The sequence below is a fragment of the Balaenoptera borealis genome (assembly GCF_965194805.1).
Source record: "Balaenoptera borealis genome assembly, chromosome: 13".
Classification (NCBI taxonomy): domain Eukaryota; kingdom Metazoa; phylum Chordata; class Mammalia; order Artiodactyla; family Balaenopteridae; genus Balaenoptera; species Balaenoptera borealis.
This window is the reverse complement of record NC_138870.1, coordinates 55490906-55509611: the sequence shown is the minus strand read 5'-3', so window position 1 is coordinate 55509611 and position 18706 is coordinate 55490906. Positions and strand designations below refer to the sequence as shown.

Here is an 18706-nt window from a genome sequence, read left to right as displayed (position 1 = left end):
TAAATAAAATCAACTATACTTCAATAAAAATAATGTAATTAAGTGTCTCCCTAGTGTGATTATTGACAGAATATATGAATGAGATGGGTATTTGTTGAAGGATGAATGCGACTTCGCTTTTATCACTTTTAGCAACTGTCCAGGTCAGAAGATTTAAGAAGCTTGTGGAGGAAAATCTGAGAAAACCTTCACTTCAGATGACGCCGAGAATGTAACTCGTTTTCTCTCCCACCCTCATCTGAAGCCATCTCCTTTTTCTCAGCCTAACTGAAGTTTTGAGGCGAGATCATCGATTAGTTGGGGCTTGGCTCGGCCGCAGCCGCTCGGCTAGTTGGGGCTGGACCGCTTCCTCCGGAAGTGGCTTGGAGGCTGTTGTGCTGGCGTCGTCTCAGCTCGGAAAGGTGGTTGGGTGTGCCGTTCGGACATGGCGGACCCTGACCCTCGCTACCCCTGCTCCTCTATCGAGGACGACTTCAACTATGGCAGCTGCGTGGCCTCCGCCAACGTGCACATCCGAATGGGTACGTCGCCGGGCCCGTCCCGGCCGCCCCTAGTCAGTCCCGCCGCGCCGCCGGCCTCTGAGGCGAGCATCCTCACCGGCCGGGCTCGGGGGAGAGCGCCGGTGTCCTGGGGTTCAGAGGGCAGACTTTCCTTCTCCTGCCGGCCCCGCCGGCTGCGAGGAAGAGCGTTCTCCCTCCGCAGGGGCTCAGAGGGAGAGGAGGTGGTCCCCCAGCTGTGCGCTCAGAAACCTGAACCCATCGTGCCTTAAATCCTGTCTTCGGTGGAGAAGGGGACAGTTGAAAACCTCAGTAGCCTGAATGTGGCATCTTTCAGTTAAGAGAAACCTAGGGTTATTTTTTCGGCTAAAATAAGTTTATTATGTGATCGTCGTGACGTACCCGTGAATGGAGTTATCTGCTTGGATGTTTTTGGTTTAGGGGGTGTGAACTTGTTTCCAGGTTCCATGTCCTTGTCTTCTTTGCTGGATTGTAAGAACTGTGAGGGCAGGGACCGTATCTATCTTGTTTACTGTTTTCTCTCTGCAGGACGTAAAACTCAACATAGGTGTGAGTATTGTTGAGGCAGTTGCTGGGAATGGAAGTTTCCTAGGTCAGTCAAAATGCCATGTTAGTTATAAGTTATTATGTAATATCCAGCGGGTAGAAATTATTTTGAATTTAAAATGCTCAGCTTCATGTAAGTGGAATTCATTGTCTGCTCTAGTTCAGCCAATTGATCACAGAAGCTGCAGCAGATTTTCATCCTATCCGGCAGCTGGAACTTATTCTGGGAGAGGACTTATGAAGCGCTCACGCGCTAAGAATCTTGATCTGTGTTTCTGGAAGTGAATTTTGGAACTATTTTGGCAATAGAACTCAGTTTTTTTAATAAAAAAAAATTTTAAATTGTGGTAAAATACATACAGCATTAAAAATATAGCATCTTAACCATTTTTAAGTGTACAGTTCAGTGTGTAGTGTTAAATATATTCACATTGTTATGCAACTAATCACCAGAACTTTTTCATCTTGCAAAACTGGAGCTCTGTACCCATCAAACAACTTGCCACTTTCCCCTCTCCCGAGCCCCACCGCTCTACTTTTTTGTTTTATGAATTTGACCACTCTAGATAACTTCATATGAGTGGACTCATACAGTATTTGTCTTTTTGTGACTAGTATATTTCAATTAGCATATTTTCAGGGTGTGTTCATTTTATAGCATGCGTCAGAGTTTCCTTTTTAAGGCTGAATGATTTTCCATTGTATTATTTGTATATGAGGAAAGTACAATTTTCCATTGTATTACTTCTATTATTGCACCCTCACCAACACTGAGATCATCAAACTTTTTAGTATCTGGCAATCTGGTAGATCAGGGGTTGGCAAACATTTTCTACAAAGGGCCAAATGGTAAATATTTTCAGCTTTGTGGGTTCTAAGGACATTGTGGCACAGCTCTGCCATCCTGGTGCAAGAGCAGCTATAGAGGACACACACGTGACAGTGTGACTGTGCCCAGTAACGCCTACAAGGTCAGGTGGTGTGCTGGGTTTGTCCCTTAGCTGTAGTTTACTGACTCTTGTTGTGGGTAAAACATGTTATCTTATTTTAATCTACATTTCTTTAGGTGAGTGAAGGTGAGCGTGTTTCTTTGTTTACGCAACTTTATTGGGCTCCCTACCAATATTAGGGATATAGAAGTAACCAGATACTATTTCAGTTCTCTAGAGTTGTTATTTGGGTGGAGGAGTAGGGGAGATAGACCCTAAAGAGTCAAGCAAACAAATAGACTACTAACAGTGCTAAGTTCCCTGAAGAAAAGAAACAGTGATGGAGTAGACACTAGGGTCTAGAATAGCAGCAATTTTAGTTCAGGAACGGCCAGGAAAAGAACTCTTAAAGGAGATGGCAGTTGTGTTGTATTGGAAGGAGCTAGCCAGGTGTATTAGTTATCTATTGCTTTATTAAAAATTACCCCAAATTTTAGACACTTAAAACAACACATAGTTATTACCTCACACAGTTTCTGAGAGTCAAGAATCTGGGAGAGGTTTAGCTAGGTGGCTCTGGCGCAGGGTGTCTCGAGAGTCCACCCAAGCTGTGGGCTGGGGCTGCAATCAGCTAGGGCTCGACTGGTCTGGAGGATCCGCTTCCTGGAAACCTCATTCATGCAGATGTTGACAGAGGCCTTAGTTCTTTGCCACATGACCTTTCCATAGGCTGCATGAATGTCATGGGCATGGTGGCTGGCTTCCTCAAGAGGAGGCAATCCGTGAGAGACCATCGAGGAAGCTGCAGTGTCTTTTATGACCTAGTCATGGCAGTCCCACACACCATCACATCTTCCTTATTGTATTTATTAGAAGCAAGTTCCTAAGTCCAGTGCACATTCAAGGGGAAGGTATTTAGGCTCACCTTTTGAAGATGTGTCAAAGAACTTACAGGCATATTTATTTCCCTCTGGCTACAAATTATTTTTCTTTCTTCCACATGCAAGCTAAGACCCTCCAAAAGTCTTATCCTACCATAACATCAGCTCAAAGTTCAGAATCTTGTCATCTAAAGGTATGGATGAGGCTCCTTGGGTATGGTTCCTTAAGTATAGCTCCTCTGAGTACATTTCCTCTCAGACTCTGTGGAACTAAAGAATTTTTTAATTACCTGTATCCACACACCCAACATTCAAAGGTAAGATAAGCATAATTTGGTGGTATTTTTGCCAATAAAATTCTTCAAAAAACTTTGTGGGTCTCCTGTGATTCTTACTGAGGTTCACTCCATTAAATAAAAGCCACACCCAAATGTGTTAGAGTGAGTTTTGGCTGAGACTGATGAGTGACTATTTCCTCAAGCCTCTCAGAAGCCCTATTGTTTGAATGATTTTTTCTGAAGTACAATGTTGGATATTTGTGAGGTTTGTTTTGTTTTCTTTTCTTTTTGGCCGCGCCACGTGGCATGCGGGATCTTAGTTCCCTGACCAGGGCTGGAACTCGTGCGCCCTGCAGTGGAAGCAGAGTCTTAACCACTGGACCGCCAGGGAAGTCCCTTTGTGAGGTTCTAACAAAGGATTTTATAATCACATGCTGTGTCATCTCTTGCATTTTAGTATGAGCAGCGAGAAGGCAACAAGTGCATGCTCTGTCTGGAAATCTCCTTACTTTGATCACTGCTTCATTAGGCACATCTTCTACTTTCCATGTTCCCACAGGTGACAGTGTTGCTAAATTTTTTGCCAGTACATAACAAGGATTCTGTTTCCTCCAGTTTCCATAAGATTTTCCTCTCTTTAAGTCCTTACCTACAGCCTCCGTAAAGGCGTCATCCTTCTATAGTTTCTTCAAGGCTCTTTGAGCTTTTACCGCAAAGACCTACCCACTTCTACCCACTACCTGGTTCCAAAGCCTCTTCCATATTTGAGGTTTTTGGTACAGCAGCATCCCACTTCCAGGTACCAAAATCTGTATTAGTCTTTATTGCTGTGTAACAAATTACCACAAAACTTAGTGGCTTGAATAAATGTTTATTATCAGTTTCTAGGAGCCAGGGAGCTGAGAGATTCTAGCTCAGGATTTGTCATAGGTGTAGTCAGGATGCTGGCTGAGGCTGCAGTCGTCTGAAGTCCTGACTGGTGGTGAAGAATGCGCTTGCAGGAAGGCTCACTCACATCACTGTTAGCAGAAGGCTTCAGTTTCTCACTGGCTGTTGGCAGGAGACCTCACTTTCTCATGGATCTTTCCAGAGGGCTGCTTGAGATTTCTCACAGCATTGGCAGCTGGCTTCTCCTACAGTGTTCATTCTCAGTGGGGACAGTATTGCCTCCAGGAGGGTGAAAATTGGTTCCTGAGGTGGAGAGCAAAAAATCTCAGGTATTTCAATGGCTTGTAGCCTTCCAAAGAGTTGTGATACATAAACATATGTACAGTATATTTGTGGCATTAAATTTTTTTTTTTAATTTGGCCATGCCATGTGGCTTTTGGGATCCTAGTTCCCCGGCCAGGGATTGAACCTGGGCCCTCAGCAGTGAAAGTGTGGAGTCCTAACCACTGGACCGCCAGGGAAGTCCCTGTGGCATTAACATTTTATTGGAGGTCTATTAGGATAAAAACGTTCAGAAGGCTTCTTAGATGGGCAATGACAAAAAAAAGGTTGATAAACGCTGCTCTAGAGCAAGTGATCTAAGAAAGAGCAAGTAGGTATAGCCATATTGCCTTAAAATTTTTTTTATTGAGGTATAGTTGACAGGTGTTGCCTTTTGTGACTTAGAAATAATACACACTGCCACTTCTGCCTTATTCTTTTTGTTAGAAGTGAGTCACTTGAAGGGAGTGTCAAAAGTTAAACCATCATTTCATGTAAAGAATGATAAGGGCATTTCAGGCAGAGGAAACAGCAAGGGCAAAGGCCCAGAAGCAGCAAGGATTTGGCATGTTTGGGGAACAGAAAGGTGGCTAGTGAGGGTAATACATGGTGAGGAAAAAGAAGAGTAGTATGAGATGAGGTTAGAGACGTTCCATGTCATGTAGGGCCTGTAGGCCTCATAGAATCTTCAAAATTTTATTCTAAGTTTAAGGGAAACCATTAAAAGTAGTTAAGCAGGGAGTCACGTGATACGGATTACTTTACAAAAAGATTGCTGACAGCTGTGGAGAATGGGTTGGGACTACAGGTGGGACCAGTGAAAGCGTAGAGCCCAATTAGAAGGCTGCTCTAACAGTCCAGGTGAGAGATCATAAGACTGGAGAGGCTGCAGAGGAGACCGAAGAGGTGGTCGACTTTGCAGGTGGAAGCTATGGTAGTTGTTGATGGGTTGGGAAAAGGGAGGGGAATGAGAGATGACTCCTACATTTTTGGCTTGGGGGATGTTGGTGCTGGTTACAGATTGGGTAGAAATGAAGAGTTCCTGGTTTAGCCTGTTAAGTTTGAGTAGAAAGGGGAGAAGTAGAAGGGGAGAAATTAGGACTCAAAAAAAAAAGAAAAAAATTGAAAGATTGCTGTTTGGCTTGTTTTCTTTTCATATCAGATCTTCTATTTTTCCCTGTGAACTGCGTATGTATATCTTTTGCCACTTTTTATGTTAGTTATTCAAAATGGGTGTCAGGTGTTACTTTTTGTGAGATTTGATTTAAGTTCTCGTTTTTGAAGAGTATAGAAAAGCTGTGATCTAGAGTATCTGCATAAGGATTATTTTTATGATGAATTTATTGGCTTAGCATAGGTTTCTTTTTTTTTTTTTTGATTTATTTTATTTTTGGCCGCATTGGGTCTTCATTGCTGCGTGTGGGCTTTCTCTAGTTGCGGCGAGCGGGGGCTACTCTTCGTTGCGGTGCGTGGGCTTCTCGTTGCGGTGGCTTCTCTTGTTGCGAACCACGGGCTCTAGGTGCACGGGCTTCAGTAGTTGTGGCTCGCGGGCCCTAGAGCGCAGGCTCAGTAGTTGTGGCGCACGGGCTTAGTTGCTCCGCGGCATGTGGGATCTTCCCGGACCAGGGCTTGAACCCGTGTCCCCTGCATTGGCAGGTGGATTCTTAACCACTGCGCCACCAGTGAAGCCCCCTGCATAGGTTTCTTTAAAATGTTTTTCTATTACAAAAGTAATAAATATTTATTGGTGATATATTAAAAAAACACAGATTAACAAAGAACTGAACATGGAAATCACCTTCAGTCATACTGCCCAAAGAAAACCATTATTAACACCTTCACTTGTATTCTTTCAGTCTTTTATCACATATGCACTTGTGCACACGCACATATACAAATAAACATTAAACACACTGTTTTGACTGTAGAACAGGTCCATAAAATGTTAAGGATTAACATTGACTTTCACTGCTTAACTGAGAATATATATTATGTGCAGTGGATTTGAGTTACATAAGGTACATTGTAGGGTATCAAAAGTAAAGAATATGATTTTTTTACAGTCCAGAAAATCCCTTGGGGGAATAATGGTTTGACCTTTGGCTTAGAATTAAATTTGCGGAAACATAGCCCAAATAACATTGTCTATGGCAGATTCTTTGCTTTTGTGAAAAAGGCGGAAACGACTTCCCAAAGCTTGCAGACATCAGGGCCTTTTTAAGAAAGTAAGTTGTAGATTGGTTGTGGAAATGAACACTATTTATCTCCTTTTTGTTCAAGATTACCTCTGCCAAAGTGGGACTGATTCTCACTGTGAATCAGTGACTGATTCTCACTGTGACTGTGAGTCACTGGTTACGATATACGTTCATTAAAACCTGTTTAAGACATGAGGAAAAACTCACTGTATGTTTTGGAAAGGGTGCCAGAAGGAAACACTGATTAAGATTTAATTGCGGGGCCTTTAAGAATTAAATCTTTAGTATTTATGAAAATTCCCTTATTCTTATAAAATATTTATTACTCGATATTTGGCAGACATGCCGTCAAAGCACTTCATCATTCCTTGAGGAACCAGGTCTTTGGTAGGAATTTTTTTCAAAGAGAACATTTATCATATTCGCCTTGTCATGAGAGTCAAGAGACAATATCACATCTTTTGTTGGGTAAAAGTCATTCAGTAGTGTTTTTCTTGCCTAAGAACAATGCTCTATAGAAGTTATGTGGCTCCATTATTGTTTCAGAATAAGACCTGTTCCCTGACTGGCATTAATTCCCTCACTTTTCATTAATTCAATATAAGTTTATTTAAAAGCAAATAAAATTTAATGAGTATTTATTTTGTGCCAACTCCTTGGCTGGGTGCTAGGAGTATAAAAATGAATATTATCCTATTATTAGGGAGCTTTTTAGTCTTTATAGTCTAATAGTGAAAGACAAGTAGACTTATCACTATAAAATAAAGTGACTAGAAGTATATTTAGGGTCCCTTGGGAACATGAAGAGGACCATTTAATTCAGACTGGGGAACTGAGAAAGGCTGAATTTTTTTTTTTAAACATTTATTATTTATTTGTTAGGCTGCGTCGGGTCTTAGTTGCGGCCTGCGGGATCTTATAGTTGTGGCATGCAGGCTCTTAATTGTGGCATGCCAGATCTAGTTCCCTGACCAGGGATCGAGCCCAGGCCCCCTGCAGTGGAAGTGCCGAGTCTTAACCAATGGACCACTAGGGAAGTCCTGAGAAAGGGAGAATCTTGAAAGATGATTAGCAGTTTGTTAAGGAGAAGTGGGAACTGTTGTTAATGTTTTATTTCTGAAGCTGGTGGTGAGTTGGGTGTTCACTGTATCATTTATGATGTCTGTAGCTCAGAAGACGTTAATAAGTATTTTTAGATCATTAGGCCTTGGAGTTGATATATGGATGTCGGTAATATTTTGAAAGTAAGAATTTCTTATATAGAAACTAGAGGTAAAGGTACTAGAAGTGAGAAATAAAAATAGGTGAGTGAAAGTAAGTTTAAATATTGTTTGCCTTTTATGGAGAATTTCATTTTGGGGAAACATTTGTATTGCTTGGAAATTAAGATTTCTCTTTTAATTTTATATCTAACCATATGCTTTCTATTCCTGCTTTTCAGTTTCAACATAGCTTCGTTCTTTAAAATGTTCTGTTTTTAATCTTTTGCTTTGTTGTATGTTTTACAAATATGCATTTAATGTTTTCTTTTTATTTTGATGAAAACATTTGTATTCTGGACCATTAACTTAATTTTTTTTAAGCTCATGCTTCCTGGAGGATAGTTATCACTTAATATTTTTGATATTTTGGGAGGCGTTTTTGTTTTTGTTTTTAGTTTTAGTTACAGATTGCATTATTTGGATTAAGATTTAAAAAAGAATTCGTATAACAATTTAATGTTTCTAAGAAGAAATTTGATCTTGCTGTTCTCTGATAAATGCTTAAGAAAATAGTCATGTGTCACTTTTTTCTCTTTCAGCCTTTCTAAGAAAAGTCTACAGCATCCTTTCTCTGCAAGTTCTCTTAACTACAGTGACATCCATGTTTTTTTTATACTTTGATTCTATACGGACATTTGTTCATGAAAGGTAAGGTAATGACATGGTTCTGAATCATTTTCAGCCGTTGCATATCACTGAAAGGGCATAATATGAGCAGTTAGTTTTTTTTTTCTATTAACTTTTAAGGTTAGAACGTAAAAAAGGTTTATTATTAACTCTTGTAAATAAGTTTCGATAAGGAAAATGTTCTACAGTATGGTATTTACCTCTAAACTTTTTAGCTTAATTTCATAGGGTTAAATCCTCATCTCCTGGAATAGTATTAAGAATTTTTAACTGTGTATGCAGTTTTTTTAAGTCTTAGTTTTTTGTGTGTTTATTAGACTTATGCCCTGTCCCCAAAGCCCAAGACAGTGCTTGAAAAGTAAAGGTACTTGAAAAAAGTTTAACTTACCTTAGTGTTGGTTCACAGCTAGGAAAATTTCACTGAAAAGTTTTCAAAGGAGTTCCATATGATTCATCCCTAATTTGTTTAAGATCTGACCTCCAAAATAATTATTTCCACGGCTAAAAGTAATATAGGTTCTTTATATTAAAGGAAAGGAAAAGTAGAGAATGAATATTTTCTTAGAAGTCGATAATTTCTATTCTCCCTTTACGAAAGGGGAATCTTGAACTATAAGTTTGCTATTTGGAGTAAAGTTCTTTAATTTAAATTACAGCTATATAGTAAATACCCTAAAAAAAGTAGTTAGGTATAAAATTGGTTTATTATTTAATAGTTTTTATGTATTGTATTTTAGTTTAAAAAAGCAGTATGCTAATTGCAAAAATTATTCAAGTATGTTAGAAGTTCATGAAGTAAAAAGGCTAAGTCTTCCCCATTCATTGTGGGGAAGATTCTTCTTTTTGTTTTTTTAAAATTAATTTATTTTTGGCTGCGTTGGGTCTTTGTTGCTGCTCACGGACTTTCTCTAGTTGCGACGCATGGGGGCTACTCTTTGTTGCAGTGTGTGGGCTTCTCATTGCAGTGGCTTTTCTTGCGGAGCCTGCGGGCTTCAGTAATTGTGGCATGTGGGCTCAGCAGTTGTGGTTCACAGGCTCTAGAGCGCAGGCTCAATAGTTGTGGTGCACGGGCTTATTGCTCTGAGGCATGTGGGATCTTTCCGGACCAGGGCTCGAACCTATGTCCCCTGCATTGGCAGGTGGATTCTTAACCACTGCGCCACCAGGGAAGTACCTGTGGGGAAGATTCTTTGTCTTCCTGCTCCTCCCCATCTCACAGTCCTCAAATTTACCCCATGGAAAAATAATTTCTTTTGACAGTTTGGTGTAGATCCTTTCAGATTTTTTTTTCCTGTACTTTCACAAATACATAGACAAATTTTATTAAATTGCATAAGACTGTAGTATTTTTTAACTTGAGAATGATTTAATTTTTTGTCTTTCAGTCCTGCCTTAATTTTGGTGTGTGCCCTTGGATCTTTGGGTTTGATTTTCGCCTTGACTTTAAACAGACATAAGCATCCCCTTAACCTGTACCTGCTTTTTGGATTTGTGAGTACTTTGGCAATATCTGTTCCTTTAACATTTATTCCTGAGTTTTAAATTTATTTATTTAATTGAATGCATATACATATGTTACAGTAACAGAACGAAATTAATGAGTTTTTTAAAAAAATTCAAGGCTTTACCTTTATGATAATCTTCTATCAGATAAAATCTAACTAGAGTAAGCATGTAAAACAAAGATATGTAATTAAGGGGAAAGAGAAGCTAGAGGATGAAGCTCAATATCCCTAACTCTTATTTAGGATATGAGTTTAGCTACTTTTGACATGGCTTAAACAATGACAAAATAACAATGGCTTAAGCAAGATGGTTTACTTCTCTTTCATATAAAAATCTGAGTGACTGTTTAGGGAACTTCTCAGGGGCCCATCCATCTGCTATGGTTCAGACATTTCTAAAGTGTTGCATGGTATAAGATAGCTCACCACCATATCTACATTCTATCCATTTATTTAAAAAAATGAAGAGAGAAAGGAGAGAGCAAGCCTTTTTGCTTTTTGAAGTTGTATGCCTCTCTGCTCACATTCTGTTGACTAGAATATAGTCTTGTGACCAGATCTAGCTGCAAGGGAGGCTGAAAAATGTAATGATTAATCTGAACAGTTGTGTGTTGAAGCAAAAATTCTGTTACTAAGGAAGAAAGAAAAAAAAGAATATTCAGAGACAGTTTCAAGACTCTGCCACACCAAAGTACTACTTAAATATTTTATTCTTCTTGTGTTTGTTTGTGTGAGGTAGTGAGGTTTTTATAAATGTGCATATGATTTGCAGTTTCATTTTTATTTACATTGTAGTGAGTGAGAAAAATAGAATTTTCTGTATTACTTTTAGAATCTTCCTGTTACAGATATGAAAAATCTAGTTGAGTTCAAGGAGTAATGGGCTCACAGTTAGAATCTAAATATTCTCACAGGAGTTCCCTGGCGATCCAGTGGTTAGGACTTGGTGTTTTCACTGCCGTGGCCTGGGTTCAGTCCCTGGTCAGCGAACTAAGATCCTGCAAGCTGTGCTGCACAGCCAAAAAAAAAAAGAATTCTGAATATTCTCACTTAATACATTGAGGTCTCATTTTCATTATGGTGGGCTTATTATCTGTCCCATATACTTCACAAGGCTGCTCTGAAGCTAAAATGAGATCATGCATATGGAATCACATTGAACTCCTGGAAATTAGAACATGTACATAACATAGTATAAATTTTACATGCACCTATGTAATTTCAATTTCTTTTTCTTAGACACTGTTGGAAGCTCTGACTGTGGCCTTCGTTGGTAAGCCATAATTGTGCTTCCATATGTTACAGTAACTTTTTAATGTGGGTAAATGTTTTGGATAAAAACGTGTTTGGGGCTAAAGCTTACCATCATGGAATGTCATATTAAAAAATATGGCATAGGATGAAGAATTCCTAAAATATAAGCAAAAATTAAATGTTTGTGTAGTTAACTGAGTTTAGAGGAAGTGGAAAAGAATTAGGAAAACAATAGGAATAAGAACAATATTCATTTTGTTTATCCATTTGTGAAAATAAGACAACCATAGCTAATCTTTTCCCTTATTTAAAGGGAGCTTAGAAGAACTGATAACATGTTTGGAGCCATGTACTTTCATCACATAAGCTCAGTATCTCAAATTGTCTGCATTGAACGGTGCTTTATTATTATATCCTCATATTTTATCAAACGGCACTACAAGAAACTGTTCATTTCTGTTTTGTATTTTGTGTTAAATATATATTTAAAAGGAAGCATCTGTTATAGTTACTTGATGTACTCTATGTAATGCCTCAAGTAAAAAGTTTTGTGATTTATTAACAATAAAAATTCTGATTGACTCAAAATGATTAATCTGGCATACCAAAAAGATCAGAATTGACTATTACTCTCAATAACAGTAAATTGTTGATCCTTATTGTTAATATATTTATCTCTTCCTATTTTGTCATTACTGTTTTTAACTTTTTTATGCCAGTTTTATTGAATCTATTTTTTGGTAATTCATCTCTTTTATAAAAGAATCAGAATATAAATAAATAATAATAACAACTAAAAAAAATAGGATTGAAATTTCTCAGCATAGAAAGGAAGTATTATTAATATTTACTTATTATTAGTGTTATTATCTGTTAATGTTACTTACTATTAATGTTACTATCAAGTCCATCTCTGTCGTCTCTGGCTCCCACCATTTGTAAGGGATGTAGGAGAGAGATTTATTTCAGGGTTATAGGAATCCACCTAATCTTACACTGAAATTTCTAATGAGAAGCAAAAGTGATTTCATGGTTTACCTTTTCTTTGTTCATCTTCCTAACCCTGTAATGGCATAAGTAGAGAAAGTCCAATTAGTTAGCATTTAGGAATAGAAAGAACTGGATAATTAATCCCCCTCAAATTAAAAATTACTTAAATGGTTTTGGGTTCAAAGTACTTAATTTCCTTTAAAGAGGTTATAATTTAGTATTCTGTTAAAATGTTAAGCAGTTGTACTACAGTAGCCATAGTCAATCCAGATGGTCATTCTAAAACTTCAGAAGGGAATTCGATATATATTCAGTAAACCCCCAACAACGTACTCCAAGATAATGCAGATTTGGATATAAAGCAATTAGTGGTTGGTTTCTGTTCCCTATGGTGTTGGTAAACGGCAGACAGCCCCAGACAGCCCCAATATTTTTCTTGCCTGGGAATTCCCAGCCAGCCACAGGACCCAGAACCATCCCTACTGATATATATATATATTTTTTTTCAACTTTTTATTTTATATTGGAGTATAGTTGATTAACAATGTTGTGTTAGTTTCAGGTGTACAACAAAGTGATTCAGTTATAGATATACATGTATCTATTCTTTTTCAAATTCTTTTCCCAATTAGGTTGTTATAGAATATCCTATTGATATTTAAGCCAGAGTTGACAGTCACCACTGTCAACTATGGTGATAAACTGCAGTGGGGACAGAAATGGGTGAGAATCATTTCACCATATCCCCCAAACTCCTAAACCAACTAGCTGTGTGATATCTCTCTAGTCATTTCTTTAACTTCATAATAACGTGACCCCTTATGTTGTATATTTTGGAGCCTGTTTATTGCACTATGGGTGTGGTTTTACTGTACCAGTATTGAAGACTGAATAAAGAATCTTTCCATAATTGTTTTTATTAGCAAGTAGTACAGGACAAAATAAGGCATTTCTGTTATATGACAGAAAAAAAACTTTCTTTTTTTACATCCTCCCATACACTAATATTTCTTTTTTTAAAAAATTGAAGTATAGTTGATTTATAAAATTTTATTAGTTTCAAGTGTACAAAGAAACCAATACTTTTTTTTTTTAACATCTTTATTGGGGTATAATTGCTTTACAATGGTGTGTTAGTTTCTGCTTTATAACAAAGTGAATCAGCTATACATATACATATATCCCCATATCTCCTCCCTCTTGCGTCTCCCTCCCACCCTTCCTATCCCACCCCTCTGGGTGGTCACAAAGCACCGAGCTGATCTCCCTGTGCTATGTGGCTGCTTCCCACTAGAAAAAAACTTTTATATTGAGTATGTTTATATGTATTTTAAATCACTGTTTTGTAATTTTACAGTTACCTTCTATGACGTGTATATTGTTCTGCAAGCTTTTATACTGACTACTGCAGTATTTCTTGGTTTGACTGTATGTACTCTACAATCTAAGAGAGATTTCAGCAAATTTGGAGCAGGGTAAGTTATATATATCATGGTTATGATAGATAAGTATATTTAGTATTACCTAGTTTTGAGAGAAGTTCTATACTGTTAGCTTTGGATACTTTAAAAATGGAGGGTAATGAGAGGTCATCCCTTTGAGTACTAGGGCCAGGCCCTACTCTCCCAGAGCATGCTAGGAGATGGAAAGTGGCTTTGAGTCTTTTGCTTCCCCCGTATTGAAAGGGAAGTGAATGCGAAAAAATTTAAGCCTTCTGGAGAGGCTAGGCTTGCATGCTTTATAAATGGTATGAAATTTACCTAAATTATTTAGATCTTTGTCTTAGCATAAATGTTACCAAATGTTACCATCTACATCTTTGTGGCAAAAGCAAGGTAATTGTGACCCAGGAGTCTGCATGAACTTTAAAATCTTTTTGATCCATCTAAATTAACCTGTATCATTCTTCAAACTAATTAATATAGGGAATGATCCTTTTTATACTAGGATAATGGTACTGTATCACCCTCACCTTGATAAGAATGCATAGACTCTTTCCTCAGTTCACAATGGCCTTCTGTTGGCACATAATCACTCAAACACTTTCTGTTCTTTTTCCGGTTACAACACTAAAAATTTACAAGTGGTCTAGTTTTACAAAACTTTCTTTCCTCCCCCTTTTTTTCTGGTAATCCAGATTACCATAAGTCTCTATGGGGGTAAAATATAGTTGGTCAGCCAACACTGACAATTGTGCAGGATGCTTATAGTTGTATTAGAATGGAGTTTGATTTAGGGAGAGGCAACATTATTTTTCCTTTCCTGTCTTATATGTATGTTGGCGGGGGATGTTTTTTATATATTTGTATGTTATATATGATTTATGCTGTATATGTAGTTTCTCTCTCTGCTTCTTCTTCCCATCCCAATCTCCATATGCACCCCTTCCTCCCATCCACTCTACTGTAGTCTCTAGAACTCCTTATATATCTTCCTTATATTTTAGCCTCTTCAGAATAAATTCTTTCTTCTTCCTTATCTCAGCTGAAAGTCGATTCCTCCCTGAGAACACTGCTCTCTAGCTGCTTATTCCCCAACACCCTACGTTGTTTGGGATGGGGGGTTAGTATTGAAAACTGCTTCTGTCCCCTAATGCTCCTTTCATTATTCCTCAGCCTGCTGGACATTCATTGCTTTAAGGTTTATGCTGTCTGGCTGTATGCTTCATACTCTTGCTCATTACTGTTACTCATTCCCTTTTTGGTCAAGCCTCCCTCATGCTTTAAAGATGTTAGCATCAAACTGCATTTTAGGCCCATCCATCACCTTGGCTTCTTGATATCTCTGGACCTCTTCTACTTAGGCAGCTTTCATCTTCCTGCCATGTCCACATCGTAGACATCACATCGTAGTGATTGTCATCACTAGGGGTTGTTCCATTGCTGAAATCTTAAATATCAGTGTCTCATTTTCTTTCTTCACCTTCTGTCCTCTATTTCTTTCATTTCTTTATTCCCACAACACCTGTCTCCTATGCCTGTTCTTCAGCTACTGCTATTGCTGTTATTAAACCACTCTTCATCTCAGACCTAAGAGTCGCATGTCTTCTACTTAACATCCATGAAATTCTGCCAGACTAACTTACTAGCTTACAAGTAGGTAAAATTTCAGTTGGTTTACAGTTCTTCATACCACCTTCCCCATACTCCTTGGTGCAGAAGCTTTGGAGTTTCCCTAGGGTTTAAGCATGAAAAAGCAGGTCCTGAATCCTTTTCAATCCTGAAGGATCTATACGGTGAGGTGGCAAGATACATCAGTCTAACTTAAGTATACCAGATGTATCCAAGAAATTCAGTGGCCATTCCAGCAAGAAAACTGAGAGCTGGAATCTCACCATGCCCTTGATTCACCAAAGTGGATTATAATACTATGTATGTTTAATTTCTGATTTAATTCTTGTTAAAGAACATATTTTATATGATTTCAGTCTTTTGGCATTTATTGAGATTCATTTTATGATATCTTGGTAAATGTTCTTTGTGTACTAGAGGAGAATGTATATTTTGCTGTTGTTAGATGGTGTTTAATAAATGTCAATTAGGTCAAGTAGCTTGATAGCATTATTCAAGTCTTCTGCAGGCTTACTAATTTTCTGCCTGCTTATTCTATCAGTTAATTTGAAAGTGGTGTTGAAATCTCCAACTACAAGTATGGCTTGGTTTGTTTCTCCTATTAGTTCTGTAAGTTTTGCTTCATGTTATTTGAAGCTCTGTTTTTATATGCATAAATATTCAGGATTGTATGTCCTTTTGATGATCCCCTTATCATCATGAAGGGGTTATCTCTGGTAATATTCTTGCCCTAAAATCTACTTTGTTAAGATAGCCACCCCAGCTTTCTATTGATTGTGTTAGCATGGTATATCTTTTTCCATCCTTTTATATTTAGCTTATTTGTGTCTTTAGAGTTAAAATCGTTTTCTCACAGGCAGCGTATGGTTGGATCTTACTTTTTGTCAAATCTGATCATCTCTGCTATTAATTGGCTTGTTTAGACCATTTATATTTAATGTGATTATTGATATGGTTGGACTTAAGCCTACTCTGTTGCCACTTGTTTTCTTTCTGTTTGTCCTATCTATTCTTTGTTACTTTGTTTCTTTTCTCCTCTTTTTCTTTTGGATTATTTAATTTTATTTATCTCCTTTATTAGTTATTAGCTGTAGTTCTTTTAAATAGAGCTTGCTCTAGGTTTTACAGTACACACCTTTAAATCATCATAGTCTGCCTTCAAGAATATACCATTTCATGCACAGTATACTTAGGTTGCTTCTCTTCTACCTTTGTGCTATTGTTGCCATAACTTAGTTCCACATATGTTATAAACCTCATGATACATTATTATTATTATTTTTGCTCTTTTATTTTTAAATCTTTGATTTAAAATATAGACAAAGCCTTTTATGTTCACCCACATATTTACTGTTTCTGTTCTCCATTTCTTTGTGTAGATCCAAATTTCCGTCTAATATTTTTCTGTCTGAGGGATTTCCTTTTAACGTTTCTTATAGTGCTGGTCTGTTGGTGTCAGCTTTTGTGTGTCTGCAAAAAAATCTTCATTTTACTTCTGTTTTTGAGAGTAATTTTTGCTGGTGCAGAATTCTAGGTTTGGGTTTTTTCTTACTTTCAATACTCTAAAGATGTCACTCCACTGTATTCTGGCTTGTGTAGTTCTGACAAGAAGTCTGCTTTTTTATCTTTGTGCCTCTGTACATAATATGTCTTTTATCCCCTAGCTACCTTTAACATTTTCTTCGTAATTTTCAGTAATATGATTAACATTTTCAGTAATCTGATTATGATATTCCTTGGTGTGTTTTTGTCATGTTTCTTCTGCTTCTTGGATCTGTCAGTGTAAAGTTTTAATCAAATTTGGAACATTTTTGGCCATTATTTCTTCAAACATTTTTATATTCCCCTTCTTTCTCCTCTCTCTTGAGACTCCAACTACATATTTGCTAAGCTTCTTGATGTTGTCCCACAGTTCACTGGTGCTCTGTTCATTTTTTTTTTCTAGTCTTTTTTTTCTCTAATTCATTCTGGTTAGTGTCTGTTGCTGTTTTCAAGTTCAATAATCTTCTTCAGTGTCTAAACTGTTGTTAATCCCAGTCACTCTAATGGATATGCATGTTCACAGAATAATTTGTTATTGTTATTTGTTTAAAAATGCAATTTTGTTTCATTTGTTCATTTATAGATTTTCTAGAAGTTTTATAGCTCTAGAATTAAAATACTTCGAATGATTTTTAGCTTATATCAATATTTATGTTCCAATTGAAAACTTTAAAAATGATACTCTTAACTAGTTTTGTACACCATAAAAACAAATGTTGAATAGATACCTGTTCTTTCCATTTCTGGGTGTTCTACACTATTCATTGTACAGTAAAGAATTCTTACATTTCAATTATTCTTTGGCAAATATCAGGATGGATTTATTTCTTCAGAAAATGTTGAATGGGTTTACAAAGTTTTTTGGTTAGGAACAATATTCTAAATTATTAATATTTTGTTTTTATAGACTATTTGCTACTTTGTGGATTTTGTGCTTGTCAGGAATCTTGAAGGTAAGTTGTTTTAGGATGGTAACTTGAAATATAAATAATCTCAAAAAGCTGTAAGAAGCATCTTATGGTCAGACACTTGGTTATAATTATCTGGGAACATTTGTATGTAGAATGATTTTTAAATGACATTTTAAAAAATCAAGGTCTTATGCCAATATTATTGATTGAAAGGAAGATGAATGAACAAATGAGTTAAATTACATAGAAAGAGGCCCTCACTTGTAATTGCTAACCTTCAAGTGGCACATGTAATTCTGAATAAGAAATATATTTTAAATTATTTATATTCAGAATGCTACTGTTCAAAGTCAGGTGGGTAATTTAATAAAAGGAGGATATCCATTGGTTTATCCATTCACCCTTTCATACAACAGTAGTGGACCTGCCTTGCCTTTTTCTACTTTTAACATTTGTATTCAAAGTTGTACAGAATTATTAAATACATATGTAGAATATGTAACTTAAGAGCAAGTAACTTAAGTATTCTTAATGCTGTTTTTAAATATAAAATTATTATTTTAATCTCTTGCCTATAGTTATTTTTTTACAGTGAGACAGTGGAATTGGTCTTGGCTGCTATAGGAGCCCTTCTTTTCTGTGGATTCATCATCTATGACACACACTCCTTGATGCATAGGCTGTCACCTGAAGAGTATGTACTAGCTGCCATCAGCCTCTACTTGGATATCATCAATCTATTCTTGCACCTGTTGCGGGTTTTGGAAGCAGTTAATAAAAAGTGATTGAAAGCAGTATATAGAAACTGATTCATTAAGTAATAAAGTTTGAGATATAACTAACTATTAAATACTTTTAAGATTTTATTTGTAAGCCATGTACTATATTATAAAGTATAAATCTCCTTTTACTAGGAGATTTTAATCTTATTTAAAAAGGAAAAAGTATAAAAGATAAATTCCAGCGAATTATTCAGTATTATAA

General features: G+C 37.0%; 1 protein-coding gene across 1 annotated transcript; it reads left to right on the top strand.

Annotated features, from left to right (window-relative positions):
• The first annotated feature begins 340 nt into the window (after window positions 1–340).
• Window positions 341–18563, top strand: TMBIM4 (transmembrane BAX inhibitor motif containing 4). The gene is made up of 7 exons (XM_082351306.1): window positions 341–521; window positions 8362–8470; window positions 9835–9940; window positions 11194–11227; window positions 13556–13673; window positions 17719–17764; window positions 18301–18563. Exons 1-7 carry the CDS (start codon window positions 425–427, stop codon window positions 18505–18507), a joined length of 717 nt encoding a protein of 238 aa, XP_082207432.1. The 5' UTR covers window positions 341–424; the 3' UTR covers window positions 18508–18563.
• The last annotated feature ends 143 nt before the right edge of the window (window positions 18564–18706 follow it).